The 22,302-nt window shown below is 43.4% G+C and overlaps 1 protein-coding gene across 1 annotated transcript; it reads left to right on the top strand.

Moving 5' to 3' along the window:
• Positions 1 to 1,099: 1,099 nt before the first annotated feature.
• On the top strand, positions 1,100 to 21,108 carry LOC135195031 (small ribosomal subunit protein uS8A; the record flags this gene model as incomplete). Its single annotated transcript, XM_064221345.1, is given in 2 exon segments — positions 1,100 to 1,265; positions 20,999 to 21,108. Coding segments are annotated over 2 exon segments (260 nt in total), but the record flags the coding sequence as incomplete, so codon positions are not given.
• Positions 21,109 to 22,302: the final 1,194 nt, after the last annotated feature.

Consider the following 22,302-nt stretch of genomic DNA (forward strand, 5'->3'; position numbering starts at 1 on the left):
CCAAGTCCAATGCCGGCGTTGGATATGGAGTTTTTAGCGAATCTTTTAACCGAAGAGGTGCACTTCCTTCTGTTGCCTCAAACTATACAGCTGAATTGTATGGCATCCTAGTAGCACTGGAACATATTGTAACTCCCAGTGTGTAGCTACACAATATTTTGAGACTCCAAAAGTGCCTTACAGTCCCTGGAAGTCTTTAATACCGATCATCCCTTGGTGTTGAAGATCTTGCAGTGGATCTTCTTGCACCAGAATTGAGCAGCATTTTTTAATTTTGTTGGGTTCCTGCCCATGTGAACATATCGGGAAACGAAGAGGCAGACAAACTAGCCAAATCAGCAGTGCAAACTTTGGTAGCGAGAAAATCCCGTTCCATATTGTGATACATTTGATATGTGGAAATCCGTCCAGCGTTTATGGGGACTTCAGTGGGACAGAGTAGGCCCCAATAAAATGAAAGAAATTACTAGACAGACACACCCTTGGAAATATGACCCAATAACAAGGAAGTGGGAGGTTGTATTGTATAGATTACGTATTGGCCATACGCGTTTAACTCACGGCTATCTGATTGATGGGGAGAATGAGCCCTTCTGTGACGATTGCTTAGTTCCACTGACTGTTAGGCATTTGCTGGTTAAGTGTCCCAGTCTAGTGGAACTTACTAATGGTTTTTTAGCTTATAGTAGTGAAGCAAGTGGTAATTATAGCATGCCTAAACTTGGGAGAAAGCATGTGTTATTAACGTTATCTCTTTTATCAAAGAAGCTGGTCTTCTCAAACATATCTGACAGCTGTGCTGTCTTAGTATATATATACTTTTTCCCCCTTTTTTTATGTTTTATTGTTATTTGTTCAGATTAAATAGAATTAACATTTTTAACATCAAATTTAAACTAGCATCACTTTTTCCTTAGTCATGTTGAATTATCTTTCAATAAATTCTCAGTCCCTTTCATTGGAATTAGGATGAAACTAAAATTGTTTTTCCACTACATATCCTTGTAAAGTAGGTGTGCATCATATATGCTGGCATATATAGTAATTTGTTTTTAAGTCTGTATTTAGGAGTTGATAATATCCTTTTATTTTTTCTCAGGCTATATTGGAGAGTTTGAGATAGTAGATGATCATCGTGCAGGCAAGATTGTCGTAAATTTAACAGGTCGTCTTATCAAATGTGGTGTCATCTCTCCCAGATTTGATGTTTCTATACATTCAATTGAAAAGTGGACCACCAACCTTTTGCCATCTCGTCAGTTCGGGTAAGTTTATTAATTAAGCCTTGTGAGATGATGTCTAGTCATTTCTAACTAAATTGTGGAGATGCAATTGGATTGTTAGTAAATTAAAATGCTACTGGGTTAATAGTAAATTAAATTTGAGGGGTGCTGACTGCCAAATTTTAAGGAATTTTTGAATTTTAGTCACAGTAAACCCCCTGTATTCATGGACTCACGATTCACAGACTTACCTATTCGTGGCGTTTTCTGTCTACCATATATACCCATTATTCGCTGAAAATGTGCGTATTTGCTGTATTTTTCAAGAATTTCTGTGTTTTGACAAAATTCACTTTTTGTGATTAAACTTGAAATGCTCCAGTATACACTTTTTTTTTTTTTTTTTTTAACTATCAGAATAGACAGTTCTAATTGTTTTTAGAGTGGTTTCAAGTATTCATGGATTTTAGCTCTGGTACCCATTCACCGCAAATATTGGGGTCTACCGTATCACCTAACAGTTTTTAACTGCTTTAGTATGTTTAAATAAACATATCTTGAAGCAATGCTTGGTTTATTGACAATTTTGTTCATTTGTATGACACTGAACCACGAATTGTGAAAGACTTGTAAAAAGAGTCTCTAAGAATAATTTAGGATAGGGTCACGTAAGTTATTCAAAGTTTTGGACTCTCTCTAATGTGTTCTTTTTTAACATATCTAGAAACATCATTGTTAAAACAAAATGTGTTCATGTTGGTTCTTAGAAAATTTTGTTTATCACTTAAGGCACTGAGAATGACTGTTAAAAAATTTGAGTGTATAAATGATCCTAGATTGGATCAGTTTTGAGATATACACAATTTTGGGCTGTAGTTACTAGAAAATAAGCTATAAATTTTTTCTTTTGCTGTTTTCTCAAAACTTACGTTTTCAAAAATTAATTCTTATTTCTTCAAGAAGACTGACACAAATTCAATGAAGCCTTGATGTTGTTGAGGGAGAAATTGCTATTCTGTGCTACCTTATCTACACTTTACCCTTAATGGATGGGGTAATAAATCAATATGCAGCACCACAGGTCGGCAAAACTTTGAGGTTGGTCAATTTCAGAAAAAACATGTGATGGGAAGAGGGAGATATGCAAATGCATATGGTGTAAGAAAAAATTAATAAAAAATTTCCCTACCTTCCACAATAAGTTGAAAATTACAACCCCATGTTGGGCCTCTTTTACAAGGCAATCGTAAGTTTTACGAAGTTATACATGATTTTTTAATAAATAAATTTATTTTATTTTGGAAAATAATATTGTAGCTCACACAATATCAAAACAGATAAGAATTAAAATTAGTAACAAACTCTGAGCATATTTGTTGTAAAATATTTATGTAAATTTACCGAGAACAAAGATGCAATAACGTTTTTGGATTTACTATACATGTTTTTTTCTAATAATTGTTTGCAAAAGTACATCTATCATGGATATACTGTCATAAAAGATAAGAACTAAACCAACAGCAAACCTTTGGTATGTTTATGAACAAATTTCTATTAAAATGGCTTGTGAGACAGACATGCACTAGGCACTACATCCTACCTGGAAGCAAGAACCCAACTAAGTCACATGAACCACCCATTAGATTTTAGCCAGTCTAAAAGTTGCCATTAGTAAATGTATTGGCTATAGAAGTAATGGCACCTCTTTCCTGCCTGATTCCCAAAATCGATGGTGTGTAATATTGTTACTCACCATGAGTAACTCTGTCCACCATCCAAAACCTGTAATTGCTACTCAATGTGAGCATGTTTGTCCATTAAGGGTTGATTTTGAAAAGTGACGACATGATTTTTTGAACTGCGAAACAATTGAACTTAAAGGTTGAATTGTTTATATACGAAACAAACCTTTGGTCTTAACATAAGGATGTTTACCAGCGCCAGCTGGACAATTGGTACAATTAACCCTCTTACGTCGACTGGACGTATTTTACGTCGACATTTTTTGTCTCCCTCCCGCCAACCTGGACGTATTTTACGTCGACTTACAAAAGTTTTTTTTTAAATTCACGGAAAAATACTTATAGGCCTACCAGCCTAAAACTTTTGAATCACGCGCTGGGAGTTCACGGATCAAGGTGTTGTTTTGTTTACAATCGTTACGCAGGTGCGCAAGCGCGAATTTCTTTCTTGCTTCACTAAAAAGTATCTGTGACACATCTCTGAAATTATTTCGTCACTTTGACATAATTTTTGTACCATTGTAAATTAGCCGTTACATGAAGTATTATATATGAAAATGTGCGCATTTTTATGTAGAATACAACAATAAAATACTCATGATTGTAGCTTTTATCAGTTTTGAGATATTTTCATATAACGATAATTGCCAAAACAAAATTTCAACTCGGTCAACTTTAACTCTACCGAAATGGTCGAAAAAACGCAATTGTAAGCTAAAACGCTTATTTGTTCCGATACGTAATACAAACCCTCGGTCCTTTAACAATAGGAAGGTAACTAGCGGCAGCTGGGACGGTCGTGTAAGCTCGACAAGGGATGAGAACGGTAGTTAACTGCTTGTCCGATCGTGCGCGCGCCCGAGAGGTGAAGAATCACTTTTGCTTTCGGCACGCGGGTGTGAAGGACGTGTTCGTCATCGCTCTCTGCCCGCTCATCGTCGTATGCTTTGTTTATATTGTGTTTTCTACTAATGGTTTGGTTTGACTTGAAAATGAAACTGTAAGTACACTGTTTTCATTTTCATTACTTAATTATGAATCAACATGGAGCTATCGCCGTAGAGACGGCGATTTCCGCTCTTTTCATGAATTGAACCCTTGAATTATGTCTCGGTGCCGAGGGCAAGGGCGCACTCACGCCGAGTCATGTATTTTGGGCGAAAGTGTGTAATTGAAAGATGTAAGTACTCTTTTTCATTATATTTTTGCCCTGTGCGTTCGTTGCCGAGAGCTTGATTGCGCTTCGGCAAGAGCCTCTTATTTTGTATGAATAGAATGCAATGAAAGTGGATTCGCAATGCAGTTTTCTTTTCATTTTCATTTATTAATGCATCAAATTTAATTTTGGATCAATTTCCGCTCTTACCCGGGAATTAATCCTTACGATTTATGTGCTGTGAAAGTGAAAATAGCAAGTGCAGTATTGTTCATTTTCATATATATTATGATAGCATCATATTATTATGGATCAAGTTTCCGCTCTTACCGGGAATTGATTTTTTCCCTCTTTAAGTTCTATGAAGTGAATCGCAAGTGCAGTATTCTGTTTCATTTTCATATTACTTTTCACTGCTGTGCGGGGGTAGGGGAAGCGAAGGTCTGCCAGGAAGTCGTCGGAAAGCTCTCCCGTGACTCCCTTGGTATCCGATTCTTCGTCTTCTTTCCTGCCCCCCCGCTCAGCTTCCTCGTATTTTGTTTTTGGGGTCTTCCTTCCGTTCGGGGTGGGGGCATGTCTCCCCCCCCGTGCGTGAGGGAACCCCTCTTACTAATCGTCTGTGCTACCGCAGGTGCTACAGCCGTGGGAGACGACCTTGGGACAGGTATGGACCACTGCGGCTGCAAGTGCGTGCCTAGCATCCACGATCTGCTTGCAGAGTCTAGCGAGGTCTGGGGCGGTGACCTTGGATGGTCTCCCACTACAACCTTCACGGCCGCTTATGCTGCTTCCCCCCGCTGGTCTACACTCCCCATGCTGTGTCGGTGACGCCGTCTGCCGCTTCTAGGGCCGGTCGCGCCGTACCGAGGAGGGGGGGGTATGCCGCCGCCGCCTGTGTTTTCTTCGTGTTGCCTGCCCCAGACTTCCGCTGTTCCAGCAGCTCGCCCCTGGACCGGCCGCCAGTACCACGCTGGCTGCCGATGATTCTACGAGGCGATGCTGGCCTGCCTGCCTACCTGTCGCTGATGTGGTTCCCGCTACTGGCTTGGCTGTCCCTTCTGTGTTTTACCGCTGCCGCTGTTCCTGCCGCTCCTGAGCTGGGTTGCTGTTCCTGTCGCTCCTGGTTCCTGCGCCTGTCCATGCTGGTCCTGCCCATGGTGTGTCTTCCCCAGTCCCAGGTCCTTCCGGGACAGGTGCAGTCGGAGGGGCCGTGTTGCTTCGGCAATAGGCCCGACTCCGGCCTGGATGGAGGACTGACGACTGTCCTGCGTGAGCTGACGAAGAAGAGGAAGGTGTCATCTTCGTCTGTTGCTGCCTCTTCCCCTTCGACTTCTAAGGCCCATAAGCCGAAGAAGAAGAAGGCTGCCTCCCCCCCCTAAAGAAGTCTCCTTCGGGAACTTCTAAGGGCCCGTCCCACCTCGGTGGGACGGGGGGTCCTTCTGCTGGTCCTCCTGCTCCTTCGGGAGCGGGGCCCGTCTCCCCTTCCTTTAAGGAAGAGATAGACGGGGACCAGAGGAGTATCGGTTAGCTCTGGTACTTCCTCGCCTGGTGCTAGCGGCGATGCCGCTACGCCAGGTTCCGGCTCGGTCTCTCGTTTCTTCGCTGGGAGATCCCGAGTGTACGCTCTCCCTCGGGAGACCATGCAGCCAAAGTTTCGGCGCCAGAGTTCGCTCGGCGCCAAGACCACGGCACGGAGCAGAAGGCTGGCGAGAACCGCTCAGGTGACTCTCGCCAGGCCAGCGGCCGCTCTCGCAGCGACCAGCTGGTAACCGGGTTTTGTTATTCCCCCTAAGAAGACTCCTTCGGGAACTTCGAAGGGCTCGTCACATTCCGGTGTTACGGGGGGGTCTTCTTGCTGGTCCTCCTGTTCCTTCGGGAACGGGGAAAACCCGTCGTCCCCTCTCTGAGAAGAAGAAGAAGAACGGGGACCAAGGGTGTGCTGGCTACCGCTGGTACACCCTCGCCTGGTCTTTGGCAAGCTCTGCTGCTAAGCCAGGTACCGGCTCGGTTTCTCGTCCGCGAGAAGTTCCGAAGTGTACGATCTCCTTCGGGTGACCGTGCAGCCAAAGTTAAGACGCTGAGTTCGCGTCAGCGTCATGACCGAGGGCAGGCACGGAGCAGAAGACTGTCGAGAGCCGCTCAGGTGACTCTCGCCAGGCCAGCGGCCGCTCTCGCAGCGACCAGCCGGTACCTCGGGTGGACGTGACGGTCTCTGACCGGCCACGGGTTGAGGCTGGGAAGAGGTCCCCCAGGTCCCCTCGACCGACGGTACCAGCCTCGGCTGGTACCAGCGGTTTGACGTGCCGTGAGGACGCTCACCGGTCTCACGGCGAAAGCGAGCTCTGAGGTCACCTGACCGCCGCTCCCACAGGGACCACGGGCGGATACGGTGACCAGCAGCAGCTCGTCTGACGCACGGGGACCGGGGTCGACTCCGTGCTCAGTCGAGCCGCTCGACCACAGCGGGTTGGTGAGCGCACGGCCAGGCTTGCAGATCGATCACCACGCGGGTTGGTGATCGCTGCCCTGCAGCCCCCCCCACGTACCGACTGGTCTGCCAGCGGGGGAGAGGGTGGGGGAGCGTCAGGTCTGCTCTCCACACCTTCAACTTCTCGGGCTACACCGGGAAGAGCGAGGTAGCTAGGAGTGATCGTGAGAGGTGCGCGCTACGATCCCGTCACGACGCCGCACGTGCCAGTATGGTCTTAGACCAACCAGGACGTACGCGCAAGTGATTGGAGGCGAACCGTGAGGGGGAGAGGGGGTGGGGTTCGGGGGTGTTGGTAGCCGTCAGTTCGTTCTCTCCGATTTTACCTTCAACTTCCTCGGCATACGCCAGGAAGAGCTAGGTATATAGGAGTGATCGTGAGAGATGCGCCGCTCACGATCCCGTCACGACGCCGCACGTGCCAGGTTGGTCTTAGGACCAACCAGGAGTTCACGCGCAAAGTGATTGGAGGCAAACCGTCAGGGATCTGTTGCTGGTCCTTCTTCTGAAGGAGGAGGGTCCTGGGGAGCTGCTCTTGTTGGAGGGACTGGGACGGTCCTACTCCTCAAGACGCTTGTAACTTCCGAGATTCAGAGTAACTTTACCCAGGTTATTGCACTGATTCGTCAGCACAACGACCGGGGGGAAGGATCGCCGCTCCCACCAGCAGAGACCCATGTCTCTGCTCGAGTCGTTTTGGGGCCCAGAGAGGGAACCCAAACCGACGGTGGGTATGCCGCGATCGGAGCTTACCGATTCTGTCTTGAACCAGAGTCTCTAGTCTCCGACAAGAAGGCTCTCTCAGTTCTGGCCGGTCGATCAAGCTACTTCCACCTCCTCTACTGCGACAGCGGCGTTTCTACGTGTCTTCGGACACCGTATTTAAATACTCCTTCGGTCCTCCTGAGAGGTTTCGACCTCGACGAGGACTGGAATGAGTCGGAGGACCAGTATCGGCTCTCTCCTGTCAGTGTCGATCAGCCCCACCCAGACGACGTTCACAGTGGCGGCAGACCCTTACCTACAGTGAGAGTTCGTAACCCTCCTCGGGAAAAACGTTTTCTCCTGACGATACGTTTTCCCAGACTCTGAGAGGCCATCGCCGCAAGGCGATGGCTGCTCCTACTCTTCTCCAACTGCTAGTTCCACTGGGAAGGCGAGCGAGTATCCAATTCCTCCCCCATTCCCTCTCTCCTACGGCTACGAGGGAAAGGGGAAGGATCCTACAGAGATTCTCTGTAGGATCCCACGTTGGGGACTGCGCTACCAGGGGGGACCTTCGGGTCCTACCTGACGTAAGCCCCGGTCGTTGAGGAGGGATCCTGCCCCATTCTCGATTTCTACGGGAATCGAGAGGACCACCAGCCGATATCGTTGACGAATTCGGTGGGGGTTTCGCAGACTGCTTAGAATTCTACGGAATTTCTAGCGCATTCAGAGTGTTTAGAGTTTCTTACGATCTCCAAACACTTAGGCGAGACCACGGTCCAAAGTGAGCGAGACGAGAATCCCCGATATGTTACACGATAATCGGGAACCTCGCCTGATGCTCGAATTCCTGGAATTTCTAGCATTAGGAAGAAGACTGCTGCTGAAAGAAGACTATCTCACAGTAGGCGACCAACCTGGAATAGAGAAGAACGGACGGGAATATCCAGTGCTGGCTGGAACTATCGTCTTAGTATTCTGTTCACCATTGAAGCTTTCCTTCGAGGAAGACTTCTCCTCACTCTCTTTAATAGAGAACGAAGGTGGTCGATCTCCAATCCTTATTTTGTTTTCTTGAAGGAAAGAATTTAGGATGGAGATCGTTGTTCAGAATCCTACAAATATACTACGTATATTAACCTCGCGACATGATTCTGCTAAGCAGTTGAATGGTCCGAGGGGTAGGCGCATATCTGGTTATTCTACGGATTGCGACTTAGACGAAAAGTATTCTATTGAACTGCAAACCCGGGTTGCCTGCAACCTCCCAGGAGTTTCCAGTTTCAATTTTATATACGTTATGGTGTTGTCACAACAACACCATTTTAGCTTTTATATTACCGAAAATTAGTTTCGCTTAAATATAATTGCTCGAGGCATATCTTTTTATGCTCGGTGGTTCTAGCCGAACGCATTCCTTCGTGGAAAGGATTACTTGGCAACTCAGGATGACAACGTCAGCGGACAGCTACTGCGTATTGAATTGCCCGAGCATTCAGTATCAGCTGCCGCTTTTGAGATAGACGGTTGTTTATGTCTTTCTCACCTGCTTTGATTGAATAACAACCGTATCTCTGCCCAACAATCACGGACTTAAGTCTCTGATTAACGGGGATTCTCGCATACATGAATGACCATCTACTGCTGAGAAACGCTAGTATTCATCGTCTTCGGTATTGCGAGAATTTTAAACAGAGATATCTATTCGACTCTCATCTTTCTGTTTACCGCCACCGGTAACAGAATTCTGTAATAGTCTCTTGCTGCATCGTATCCCGATAATGCGAAGATTTTGCGGAATCTGAGTTTGTCCTCAAAATATCTTGTATTCGGAGGTGTACAATTGTTCATTGTTCACCCCGGATTAGCAGAGTATTGAAAGACATCGCCTACTCCCACACCTGCCAGCTCTACTTCCAAACGTTCAGCCCATGAGAAGCAGTTCTTCAAGCGGCTCTCCCTGTGTTTCATTACTGAAGAACGCCCCGCTTTCATTGCACAACGGACAGCAATGAAATGGCGGTTAGCGTTTTCAGTCATTTGTAAGCACAGGTTTAGAATCTTGAGATTCCTTCTCTCGATTCAGCTGGAAGACGTAGGTTGCATTCATTGCCTACCTTCGTCTTCAACGTCACATAGTGTTGTTTCTCCTTAAGCTGAGATTCAACGTCTATGAGATTTTCTTGCCATCAGGGACCTCGGTCTTTTGAAGGCAATTGACTTTCGCCTTTTGAGCTTATGATTAAGAGAATCATCGCCGCGCCGTCCGACATCGGTGACTAACAAATATTTTATTTGTTTGGTCTCTCAGCATAACTCTTTGGTTTTAAAGGGGCGAAGGTCACGTGACTTACCCGGATGCTTGGACAACTTGCCTCTACTGATTCCGAACCAGTCAGTCGGCAGCTGTCAGAGCGTCCGAGGTCAGTTACGAACTATGCTGTGGACTTAGTTCGGTTGTTCCAGAGCAATCATTACTTCGTCTTAATAGCTTGTCAGTATGAGTACTGTACATAACCAAAGTCGAGAAGAGGGATAGGTCATACGACTATTCCCTTCTTTTCGTCTTAGGTAACTGCATGACTTCTCTTGAGAAGTCAAGCACAAAGGGATGGGATTTGTGACGCTCGATTTCGTACGATCTTCGTAGCGGAAGACTCAGAACCCTTCGGTAACTGACGAGTTGGTTCGAGTCCTTCACAATACCCTCCCTAATGGACGTCACCGCCTCCGATACGAAGGCTATGCTGCTTGTCCTGTGAAGGTGCGACGGAGCTGTCTGAAGAAACTCGACACCCAGGATGAGTAGTGGACGCCTCTTCATCATTCTCTCGCGTTCCGCAGAAAAAACTTTTTTTTTTTTTCTCCCTCCGTGGCGCAGGTAATGAAGGCAGGCGCCTGCGGTCCAACCGGACCGCATGCACCTCCTTCTACCTTCAGGATATTGACCCACAGTTCCTTGGATCTTTTTCCTTGGGAACCGTGGTGGTTGCTCAACACGTTGTGTAGTTAACCCCCCAGACCCTCGACAGGCTGAACAGCATCGAGTCCTGGTGTGACCGTAAGAATGGATGAGGAATGAGAGTGTGACTGGCTCCTCTTACCCATCTTTTTCTTCCCTCTACCCTTTCGGTAGAGGGACACGGTCGTCACCCTGCTGGGTAAGGACGAGATGCAGGTGAGCTACTCAATAGAGCACCATCCTATCCCTTTCAGTAGGGATAGGAGTAAATATCCACACTTCCTCCAACAAGGGGGAGGAAGTGGATGCCAAATTGAGACAAACCCATCATTTTATGATTGTCTCTTGCAAACAGGAACAAGTTCTTGCTTGCTGGTACGAAGAGATACGCTTTGCCTCTCTCTTAGTGCTTGGCCCAGAGGTCTGACCATTGATCCTGCGGTGCACACCCCGATCAATCGGACAGAGGTTTGGATTCCTCCCTGCTCTTACGACCAGGGAGGCACTCCAGGGTTGGACGAACACCAGTCTGTTCACCAAAAAGACTCAGATTCCTCCCACCAAGAAGTGAGTCTTTCCTATTGTTAAAGGACCGAGGGTTTGTATTACGTATCGGAACAAATGACAATTGTCGAAAATTGCATTTTTCCATAACTATACAAACTGAGGTCCTTTACATATAGTCCCACCTCATGCCACCCCTCACTCTGCAACTTTTTGCATGGGCCTAAAGCAAAAGTGATTCTTCACCTCTCGGGCGCGCGCGCGCGCGCACGATCGGACAAGCAGTAACTACCGTTCTCCCTTGTTCGAAGCTTACGACCGTCCCAGCTGCCGCTAGTTACCTTCCTATTGTTAAAGGACCTCAGGTTTGTATAGTTAGGAAAAATGCAATTTTCGACAAATTGTCATATTCTAGTAATATTCAGTCATTTCCCTTAATTTGAAACTAATTGGATAAGTCTCTAGCACACTATTCGATTTATGGTGAATTTATGAAAAAACTTTTTCCTTACGTCCGCGCGGTAACTTTTCCGAAAAAAAATCATACATGCGGATTGTGGTAATGTTTGCACCATTTTAAAATTAGCGTTATATAAGGTTTTATATATGGAAATGTGCGCAATTTCATGCACAATACAACTAAAAAACAACCCATGGTTGTAGCTTTTATCAGTTTTGAGATATTTTCATATAGATAACGATAAGTGCAAAAATTCAACCTTCGGTCAACTTTGACTCTACCAAAATGGTCGAAAAAAAAAAAACGCAATTGTAAGCTAAAACGATTATATTCTAGTAATATTCAAGCATTTACCTTCATTTTGCAACAAATTGGAAGTCTCTAGCACAATATTTCGATTTATGGTGAATTTATGAAAAAAATAACATTTTCTTTACGTCCGCACGGTAACTCTTCCGAAAAAATCATACGTGCGATTGTGGTAATGTTTGCACCATTTTAAATTAGCCGTTACATAAAGTTTTATATATGGAAATGTGTGCAATTTTATGTAGAATACAACAAAATATAATTGAAGGTTGTAGCTTTTCTCATTTTTGAAATATTTGTATATAAATCACGATAAATAGAAAAAAACCACGTTCGGTCAACTTTGACTAAAGAAATGGTCGAAAAACACAATTGTAAGCTAAAACTCTTACAGTCTAGTAATATTCAGTCATTTATCTTCATCTTGAAACAAATTTGAAGTCTCTAGCAAAATATTTAAATTTATGGTGAATTTAAAAAAAAAAATACTTCCCCTCGCGCGCGGATTCTCCGCCCACAAATCTCCGAAATGTGTACTCCCATTTCGGAATTATTTGCTCTGTTTCATATTAGGCAGTTCATAGAGTTTTATATATGAAAATGTGCGCAAATTTTATGTTGAATAAAAACAAAAAATATTTGAAGGTTGTAGGCTTTTCTTATTTCCGAAATAATTGCATATAAAAAAATAATATTTGGGTAAAAATTCGACATTCGGTCAACTTTAACTCATCAGATATGGTCGAATACTGCAATTGTAAGCTAATACTCTTACAGTATAGTAATATTCAATCATGTGTCTTCATTTTGAAAGAAATTGGAAGTCTCTAGGACAATATTTAGATTTATGGTGAATTTTTGAAAAAAATATTTGTTTACGTCCGCGCGTTATGAATTCATGCAATTATTTTGTGAATATTTTCTCTGTGTTGCTTTTATCGTTTGTTACAATGTGTTATATACAAAATTGATTGCAATTTAGTGTACATTACAATGAAAAAAAAAGTAACTTGTTACCTTTAACCGTTTTTGCGCACAGCGCGATTTGAATACAATTATATATGAAGTTTCGTTTTGTTCATGAAACTTACCTGGCAGATATATATATAGCTGTATTCTCCGAAGTCCGACAGAATTTCAAAATTCGCGGCAACACGCAGTGGGCGGCCAGGTGGTAGTAGTCCCCATTCCCGCCGCTGGGAGGTGGATATCAGGAACTATTCCATTTTCTATTTTTAAATTTTTTTCTGTCGCCGGTTCTGGGTAAACAACTGTTTACAGACCTCCAGCCTAGGATTTGAAACTTCATTAGCCGCTTAAGTATCCTAATTATTCTTTCGATTATTGACTTGGATTTGTGGCTAGGCATACGCTATCGTAAATTTTTTCATTGCATTTGATGTCTGAAGCTAGTTAGCCTAGTTTCAGACTTTGTTGTCTGCATGGGGTAAGGTGAAGCTACCGGAACGTTCGGTAGACACTCGCTTAGTATATATGGCGTTTACATGTTTTCTTTGCATAAGTTCAATGTAATTAGTGTAATGTGTGACTGATTACGGAAGAAGTAGGATTCATGTACGCATTTCAGAGCGTGTTAGAATCAGGAGTTTTCCTCCACAGTAAACAGAAGTTAGAAATAATGAACCTTCTAACCTCCCTGCTAGATTTTATTTTGCCTAACCCTGTGGTATGGGCTTACGGGCCTAGAAGAAGTGTCTGCTAGAGGATTACATCAAGTAATCTTAGACTAAAGTGCTCGCTCTCCAATCAGTGTTGTGAAGTGTAGTGCCCCTTGTGTTGTGGAGGGGCAGGGGGCGTCAGATCGGCCCCATAATGCCTCTAGGCCTGGACCTCTGTCGGACTCCCAGGACTCAGGGAGAGGGCATGTCGAAAGCCGCAAGAGGGTTACGGGGGCTCCCCACCACCGATCTGGCGTCCCTTCGGCAGAACCTGTTGATGCTTCCCAGGCTGCTAAAGATCGTGCACGTGCACGAATCTTGAAGGATTGCTTCTTGTCCTCCGAGGCGTCCATCCCGCGCAAGGGTTGGAGCCCTCGGAAGGACTCGCGCCCTCTAAGAAGCTTTAGAGAAGAGGACGCTCACGTCCTCTCTCTCGTTAGGAGGGAACGTCAGATCGGCCCATAACGCCTCTAGGCCTAGATCTCTGTCGGACTCCCAGATACCAGGGAGAGGGCATGTCAAAAGCCGAAGGAGGGTTACGGGTTTTTCATGCTGATCTGGCTTCCTTTCGGCAGGTCCTGTTGTCGCTTCCCAGGCTGCCGAAGATCGAGCACGTGCACGAATCTTGAAGGATTGTTTCTCGTCCTCCACCACACAGGGGTTGGAGCTCTCGGAAGGACTCGCGCCCCCTAAAGAAGCTTTAGAGAAGAGGACGCTTCACGTCCTCTCTCTCGTCACGAGAGAGGAATGAAAGATTACCCTTTTCGAAGAATGCACTGGCTCTTTTCCTAAGGGACATATTAAGGAGGCTCATTCATCTTTCCAGAAGAGTGATTTGAGCCTCCTGCGACGTGAACGCTCATTTATACATCATTTATACATTATTAAGGAGGCTCATTCATCTTGCCAGAAGAGTGATTTGAGCCTCCTACGAGTGAACGCTCATGAAGTTAGAGCTGTTCAACCTTCACGCTAGCATTCCAAAAGAATTGGTAATCAAGGACATTCTAGATTCCATCTTTTGGAGGAGCAACTCAGTATTCGTCTCCTCTCTCATGGCGCTCCGTATACGTTATGTAACGTTCGCTTTTACTTCGAAAAAGCAAGCTGATAAGTTTGACGTCCGGCAAGCTGCTTTGCACAGTCAAACAACTTATGGCTCTGTTTCGGCATAAGAAGGGCAATTTAGACGTGAGGAAGCCTTTGGAGGTGCTCGACGTCCTATAAGTAGAGACATTCTCCAGGACGCTCGGCAAGCACCTTGCGAGGATGTCTTTCAGACGCTCGGCGTTCCTTTGCTGAGTGCGTTTCTGGAGATGTTCTTTTGCATTACTAAGACGCAAGTTGTCGCACAGGCGGCCACTGTCTTTGTAAGAAGGTATGAAGGTCTTTAAGGCCCGTCTTGAAGACGAAAGCCATACTTATTCCTTTAGTGTTCACACACTTCAGGAGCAGCGTGCGGCTCTCCATGGAGACTCGCATGAGGACGTCCCTTGAACATATTCAACGTCATACGCAAAACGCGGTTCGTCATAAACATTGAGATGTTGGCAAGGTCGCTCGCCAGGACGCCTCTTGGCGGGCCTTGCATGCATCAGGGCGCTCAACGAGTTCTCTCTGAAAACGTCGTTCAGAAGACTTGGTGTTCTCTGCTCAGACACGCTCGTAGCTAAGCAGGACGTTTTGAGGAGCGCATCAGCAGGACGCTTTTGTGGACATTCGCCAGGACGCTTTGGTGGAAGCTAGGCAGGACGCTTTGCGAAGAGAAAAGACTTGTAGAAGGCGTCTTATTTGCTGTTCAGGACGTTTCTTAGGACGCGTGACGCTTTCTAAACGCTCGTCAAGAGGAGGTTTTTCAGGAGACTCCACAGGACATTCCTTTACAGAAATTTTTAAAAAAAGGATTCGGAGTTAGCGGAGAGACATACCCGAATTTTTCTTCGATCTCTCTTTCCTCTTCGATTTCTCTGAGAATCGGGAAGATTATATACTCGGATTCCTGGGTGACTTTCGGTCATGTTAAGGGTTTTCCCTATTAGCAAAGTGCTAATAGTTTTGTCAAGTAAGGACGTTTTTTCCCCATTGTCAAGATACTAAACGTTTTGTCAATTAAGTGGGGGACCCCTCATAAAAAATGGGGGTAGTTCTCATTGACATAGATTTAACGTTTTTATCGTTTAAGCGGATAAAACTTATTAACAAATTTCGGAAAGAGCTCTCATTCATTTTCAGAGGCTCATCCGGGGAGTAAGAAAAAGACTTGTAGACTAGATCCAAGAAGTCTTATGTCCAATATCATAAGAACATTGAACGGTCCTCCTTTTCGATCCTCGGTTCTCTCTTGATGATCTCTATCGAATATTACCCCCCTTTCTTGGCGAAGAGTCTTGGCAAAGAGTCAAGGAGTTATTTTAAAAAAGTCTCATTCATTAGAACGTAGACAGTCGTTTCCTTTCTTTCTCTCTTCTCGTCGAGGAAAGATGTAGTAGAGAATTCGATGTTCAAATTAACTACAATACTACGTAGTTTATCTTTGCGTCATTTTGCTAACGCATGGGTCAAGTCATATACGCATATCGTATTTACCTCTGCGGATAGAAGCCGAAAGAACTGTTGTTCTAATGTATTTAATTGACACTCCCTTCAACCTTCCAAGAGTTTTCGGAGTAAGAACAACTCTTAAGGTATTGTTACAACAACACCAACTCAGCTTCTGTATTTAGCGAATTTTGTTCGTTTTAAATATGCCTGCTTGAGAGTTTCCTTTGCTCGATAATTTCATACCTATCCCTTCGTAAAAGGAGTAGCTGGCAAACTCAGGCAGATAGTGCGGACGATGAACAAGGCTGCTGTTACTGTGATCTCGCAGTACCGGCTAGCTCGGTGTCAGCGCGGTTGGTCACGTCTCTCTCCCTTGCGGGAATGGCTGAATAAACCGTCTCTCTGCCCTACAATCATGGATTTTAGTTGGCTGGGGACCATTTCCTCGCTGGAGAAGCTTGTTTTCCCTGAATAAACAGCAATTCAGACCTCTACAATTTTTCCTCACGAAGAAGAAATTGGAATAACATAAAGATCTAGTAATAATTCTAAATTCTCTCAACGGCTTGAGGATCACCTCGGGTGATAGTGGGAGGGTGCCAGACATCCGAACAGAGGAACAGATGTTCTGGCACATTGTCTGAAAGAATTGGAAGCCAAATTGGTCGGCTCTCCAGTTCCTCGAAGGGTGAGTTTGGACGAGTGGCCCAAATCATCTCTGATAATTTCTCAGCCTCTCTCATAGCTCAAGAAGAGAGAGAGTTGGTTATGGGCTTGGGCACGGAACGTAACGATCCTCAAGAGGTTCGTTAAACTAGTGCACGTCCGTGCGGGTCTTCTCGATCGAAGGCAACAACTACTGACGTCTGAGTAATCCTCACTTAGAAGTATGTCGAAAGTTGAAGAGAGACTGAGGGCGTCCTTTGTTAAGTTTTTTCGTAATATTGAAGACGAAGGAGCTTCCTCTAAGTTGTTCCTTATTCATGATCCTAGAGGATTAGCTTTAGTCGCCACATGTTGGCCTCTAAGAGGTTGGATTCACAGAGTCCAAGGTAATTCAGAGAATTGTCCAAAGACCCTTCCCGAGAGAATTGTGGTGTAATCTAACATCGTCACTTAGTGAAGTATCTAATATCTCCTCTCTGAGTCTGAAGGCGTTCAGACTATTGAGAAGCGATAAGATCTTCAAGATTAATGGCAGTCTCTTGGCCAAGCGCAAAGCAGTGCTGCCATTATTTTCAGTGTTCAATCGGAGGTGGGGGCCGTTTCTGGAGATAGTGAAGGGAAATGACTGTTCCTCCACCTCGACCTCTGTGAATTTCTTCATGGTTCTATCTTTCCGTATGAAGTATGAGATAAGCTAGAAGTCCTAACTATTGTAGAATATGCAAATAGGTTGTTGACGGCCTCTAGGCTCAGAGATTCGGTTCTGTCAAACAACAAAGCTTCACGATCTTTGAGGTCTGGGGAGATCTTGAAATTCTCCTGGATCGCAGGTTCCGGCATGGAACTTAGACGTAGTCTGAGTTTCTGATACCAAAAGCATTTCGAACCTACCTTTACTGCGAACTTAATACACGTGACCAGAAAGGCTAACATTCTAAACCGCTCTAGCCACGGCAAAGAGGGTTAGTGAGGTTTTAGCCATCATCAGAGGTTTTAGCTTTAAAGGACATAATGCGGTCTGTCCTCTAAGCCTTCCGTTCTTGATAAGAATGAAAACCTGTCTAACCCTTGACCCGAAGGCTTGGAGACCAAGGGTATGGCACAAATATTGGGCAAGGGCATTAGAGAGTCCTGTGCCCTGTCGGGTCTCTCAAGTTTTATCTTGATAAAACTATAGAAAGTCGAGGTCAACGGACAATCTGCGGTGTTCCGTAAAAGACCAGACTGGTTCATGTCCAAGAACACCCTGGCATTATAGTCAAGGAGTTCTTTTAAGAAGTCTCATTCATTATGTTTGCATAAAGATTTGAGATTTTTTCTTAATATGAATGCTCAAGAGGTGAGGGCGCGGCCTCGGAAGCATTTCAACAGAGCATGACACTCAGTAACATCCTGAGTGCCACGCTTTAGTGAAGCAACTCTGTGTTCGCTTCACACTCCGACGGGATGTGAAGACGAACATTTGAGATCTGTTAAGTCCGCATAGGACCATTACATATCCATAGATATATTATTGGGGGCAGCAAGCAACACGAATCCTATCCTATAGAAAAGGGATAGGTGTGCTTTTTAACTTTGAAGGGTTGGTCGCTTGAGGCGCGTTCCTTTTCTTTAGCCTAGAAGTTATGAAACTAACTTTGATAGGTTAGGTCAGGTGGTGGTTTTAGCTTCATTGCCCTCAGAAGTATGGTCATATGGTCTAGTCACATTGTGGTCACGCCCCCGTTGACAGATCATCTAGAGCGCACCAGCATTACAGGTCTCTACCTCGCTGGCAACTCTAGTAACGCAGAAGCAGACTTTGGTGACAGTAATCACGAAGTCGGCTATGCTAACAGGTGAGGAACCAAGATGTATATCATCGACTTAATTTAGTTTCCCAAAAATCCTATTCTGTCTCTTCCCACCATCCGAAGGTGGGATTCAGCTATATATATATCTGTCAGGTAAGTTTCATGAACAAAATGTTATTGTTATAATACAATTAAGTTTGTTCATACTTACCTGGCAGATATATATAATTAAAGTGCCCACCCACCTCCCTCAGGAGACAGTGGCACTGATAAAATATGAATAGAAAATGGGGATAGTTCCTGATATCCGCCCCCTCCCAGGTGGCGGGAATGGGTTACTACCACCTGGCCGCCCACTGCGTGTGCCGCGAATTTTGAAAATTCTGTCGGACTTCGGAGAATACAGCTATATATATATCTGCCAGGTAAGTATGAACAAACTTAATTGTATTATAACAATAACATTTTTGCGCTATCATATATCATTGCATTATTTTATATATGATGATGATAATTTTTTTTCATTTCTGATGGTTGCATACTAAACTTCAAGGCAATGACAAAAAAGGAGCCAAAAATGAACTCTTAATCTTGAAAACTAAGCGCGCGTGATTTTTTGAAAAAAAATATTTTTTGCGCTTCCGCGCTCACTCCGAAACCCCTACCGGCACACGGGAGACAATTTTTTATTTACCGCTTCGGCGTAAGAGGGTTAATAAAAAAAAAAATTGTGTGAACCAGGGACTATTGGCATCTGTACCTGGTCACGGGGCATTGTAGTTCTCAGAATGCCATGGGCATTCCGTGACCTTTCAGTTATTTTCCTACAGCCTTTAAGAGAGAACTTGATTACTCTATAAAGTCGGTTTAGTTTGACCATTTATTTTCATAGCTTTCCTTCAGTGTGGGTGTGATCTGCTAGGTTTGATGGATACAATTTACAGATCTTGTTTGATAAATGCATGATATCTCTATATAGTAGGGACTTGAACACTGTACAAGAAAAAAAAAACTAATGACAAAATTTTCTCAAGGGACAAAAATGTTTAGGAACAATAATATCCAGTTCAGAATACGTATTTAGTTGAATTTATTGAAAGACTAAAACTGAATAAGAGCTGTAAATTAGATTGAAATTGTATTGGAAAGTGTAGTCTAGTATTATATGTATTGCTATCTGGAGTAGAGAAAACGTTTGAGTACAGTATTAGGATTCTCATGGCAGGAGAGAGGTATAAGTTACACTAATAAGGAAACTACCCGCCGATCCTCTGTGTAATTTCTTTAGTTTGGTCGCCGCATTTCCGTGTTAATGTTATGTCATATGTGGCTGAGCCCCTTCCTTGGATAAAATGTATATGGCTTGGACATATCCCTTGCACAACTCCAGGATAGTATATTTTTTAGCTGGGCTCTTGTGAGCAACAGAAGTTGGACAACCCAGACCTACACATGGTTGACGACTATGAGGGGTGATTGGAGATTTGTGAAAATACAACACAGGAGAGACATGAAACAGTGATACAGCCAGTAACAATGAGAGGGATCTCCAACTTGGAGAATCGTTTCTCCTAGTTGAAACCAAATTTCTGTACTCTTGTCTGCACTGTTATTTCAACCTTAATATTATTTCAGCGTGCTTCCATCTAGCCAACATTTACTTTCTGGATATCTCTTCCAACCATTGCTGAGGTTGAAGTTTATTTTCAAATCCAACAGTGGAAGCTTTGGGCCTTGTCAACCTCTTGCTAATGTTTCAGTCTCAGGTTTCAATATCCTAAGCACATCCTTATCATATTGATATATCAAGGGTTGACACTCGTGGGGACATTGGGCTGGATAGATATGAAAAAAAAAACCGGTTTGGTGGAGGAGAGCAAAGCGAAAGTCAACTCTCCAAGGCAGTTAAAGAAAGACTGACATGTCACAAGGTTCCAAGCCTGGTCAGCGACCAGCTTCCACCTCATACGCATTAGTTGCCAGATGCCAGACTACTTAACCATCTTGATTGTTTTTAACTGATTTCTATCTGGCACTAGAAGATTACCCTATTGTTAAGACCTCGGGTTTGTTAGCTATGATAAATACAGTGATTAAAAATTTGTCATTTAACATAATGAAAATTATTAGAAAAAACATGTATAACTTAAATTTACCAGTCTTGGAAAAGAGGCCTTGCATTTTTTTAATTTTTCATAGCTAGCAAACCTGAGGTTTTAACAATAGGATAAATCTTCTTGTGCCAGCTGGAAACCGGTGAAAATCAAAGATGGTAAAGCAAAGAATCTGTGGCATTTGGCAACTCCTGCATATATGCAGTGGATGAGTGGTCTTTGACCAAGCTCAGACCCCTGCGATACGCCAGTTTCTTTTACCGCTATGGAGACTGGAGCTTAGCTTCGCTCTCCTTTTCCAAGCCGGTTTTATTAGAATTTTTAGATTAAAAATTCTTAACCATGTGCATTTGCATATCTTGCTGTTTCATTGATGTGATTTATTTATTTATTACTTTTTTTTCAGTTTGCCTACCTTAAGCACATGTTTTAACCTTTCTATTAAAGGTTCAAGCCTAATAATAATAATATTTAAAAAACCTGGCCCAATTGTAACGATCATTCATGTAGAGGTATAGTATCTTTACTTGATGATTTGACATGTTTGCATTCCCAGTTTATTTCATTTAGCAGATTTTTATACAATGTTTGCATTCCCAGTTTATTTCATTTAGCAGATTTTTATACCAAGCATTTTTTCTTCCCTTTAACAGGTATGTTGTTCTTACAACATCTGGAGGTATCATGGATCATGAAGAAGCAAAAAGGAAGCACCTTGGTGGCAAGATATTAGGATTCTTCTTCTAATAAAAATGAGATGAAACTGGTATTTTCATATCCCCTATTTGGATACTACCAAGGTATATGGATAATTGGCTTAAGTACACTTTAATACTGGTAGTTACCGAACATTAAATTATGCAGTATCTGATCAGGTAAACTGTGAAGTCCTAAAATCCAACTACTGTATACATACCTGAAAGTGGCATGGTTAGTCCTGACCACCGGTGCTGCAGCAGTAAACCACAGGTTTTCTAACAGGTGGATATGCTAATTATTGCTGGGGAAGGTTTGACAATATTGTAACCATACGCATAATCCCCCAAAGGTTCAAAGGTTGAAAGATATGTAAATATAGATTACTATATATTTTTTTTACAAACCAGGTATAACATTATGTACAGAGTAGCAACAGCATTTAAAATATTCTTCCGTCTACCCCTTCCACTTCTTTGACTTCATTTATCTTGTGCATCACCTGAACAGCGTTGATTCGAAGTAATGTTTGTTGGTTTCGGTGAACTGAAAAAGACAAGTAACACAATTATCTACTACTTAATTGAAAAGGTTCTCAGAAATGTGAATCTGGACCGAGTCTTACATGACTTGAATTGATATATGCACCCTGGTGAGTGATAATGTTATAAAGCTTTAAACCCTACACTAAAGCTGAATTAGTATTGTGACTAAAATGGATGATGATTGTGTGGCATGTGATATATAAAACTGGAAATGACCAAGTAATTTCAACTAACAAAAATGCATTAATTGCATAACACAGGCATGTTAAGATGATAATTCTGAAAATCTGTGCTCTAGTTATCAATTTTATAATAATGGATGGTATAAACAATACTACACACCCTTTCACAGAAGATTGTTTACAAAACATTTTCAATTAAAAAAAAAAAAATTTAATTCAGAATACAAAATAGGATATGTGGGAATTAAAAAAAAAAAAAAGTACCGTAAAGAAGCAACTGTTAAGTAAAATTAATGTGAAAAGCTAAAATCTGGATGCAGCTAAGAAATAAAAGTGGGTAATGCTGTCCGTGCAACTTCCAGGATTTCCTCCTGTTACTTTCAAACCTTTTACTGTCAATTTATGTTTCAATGGTGTGAATTACCTCAGGTCCTAGTGCTTGGCTTTTGGCCTAAATTCTACATTCAATTCAACACACGAACAAGGGCAAGCGTCAAAAGAATAACACCATGGAAACTAAAAGTCATCCAGATT

Source organism: Macrobrachium nipponense, chromosome 15 (assembly GCF_015104395.2).
Source record: "Macrobrachium nipponense isolate FS-2020 chromosome 15, ASM1510439v2, whole genome shotgun sequence".
Taxonomy (NCBI): Eukaryota; Metazoa; Arthropoda; class Malacostraca; order Decapoda; family Palaemonidae; genus Macrobrachium; species Macrobrachium nipponense.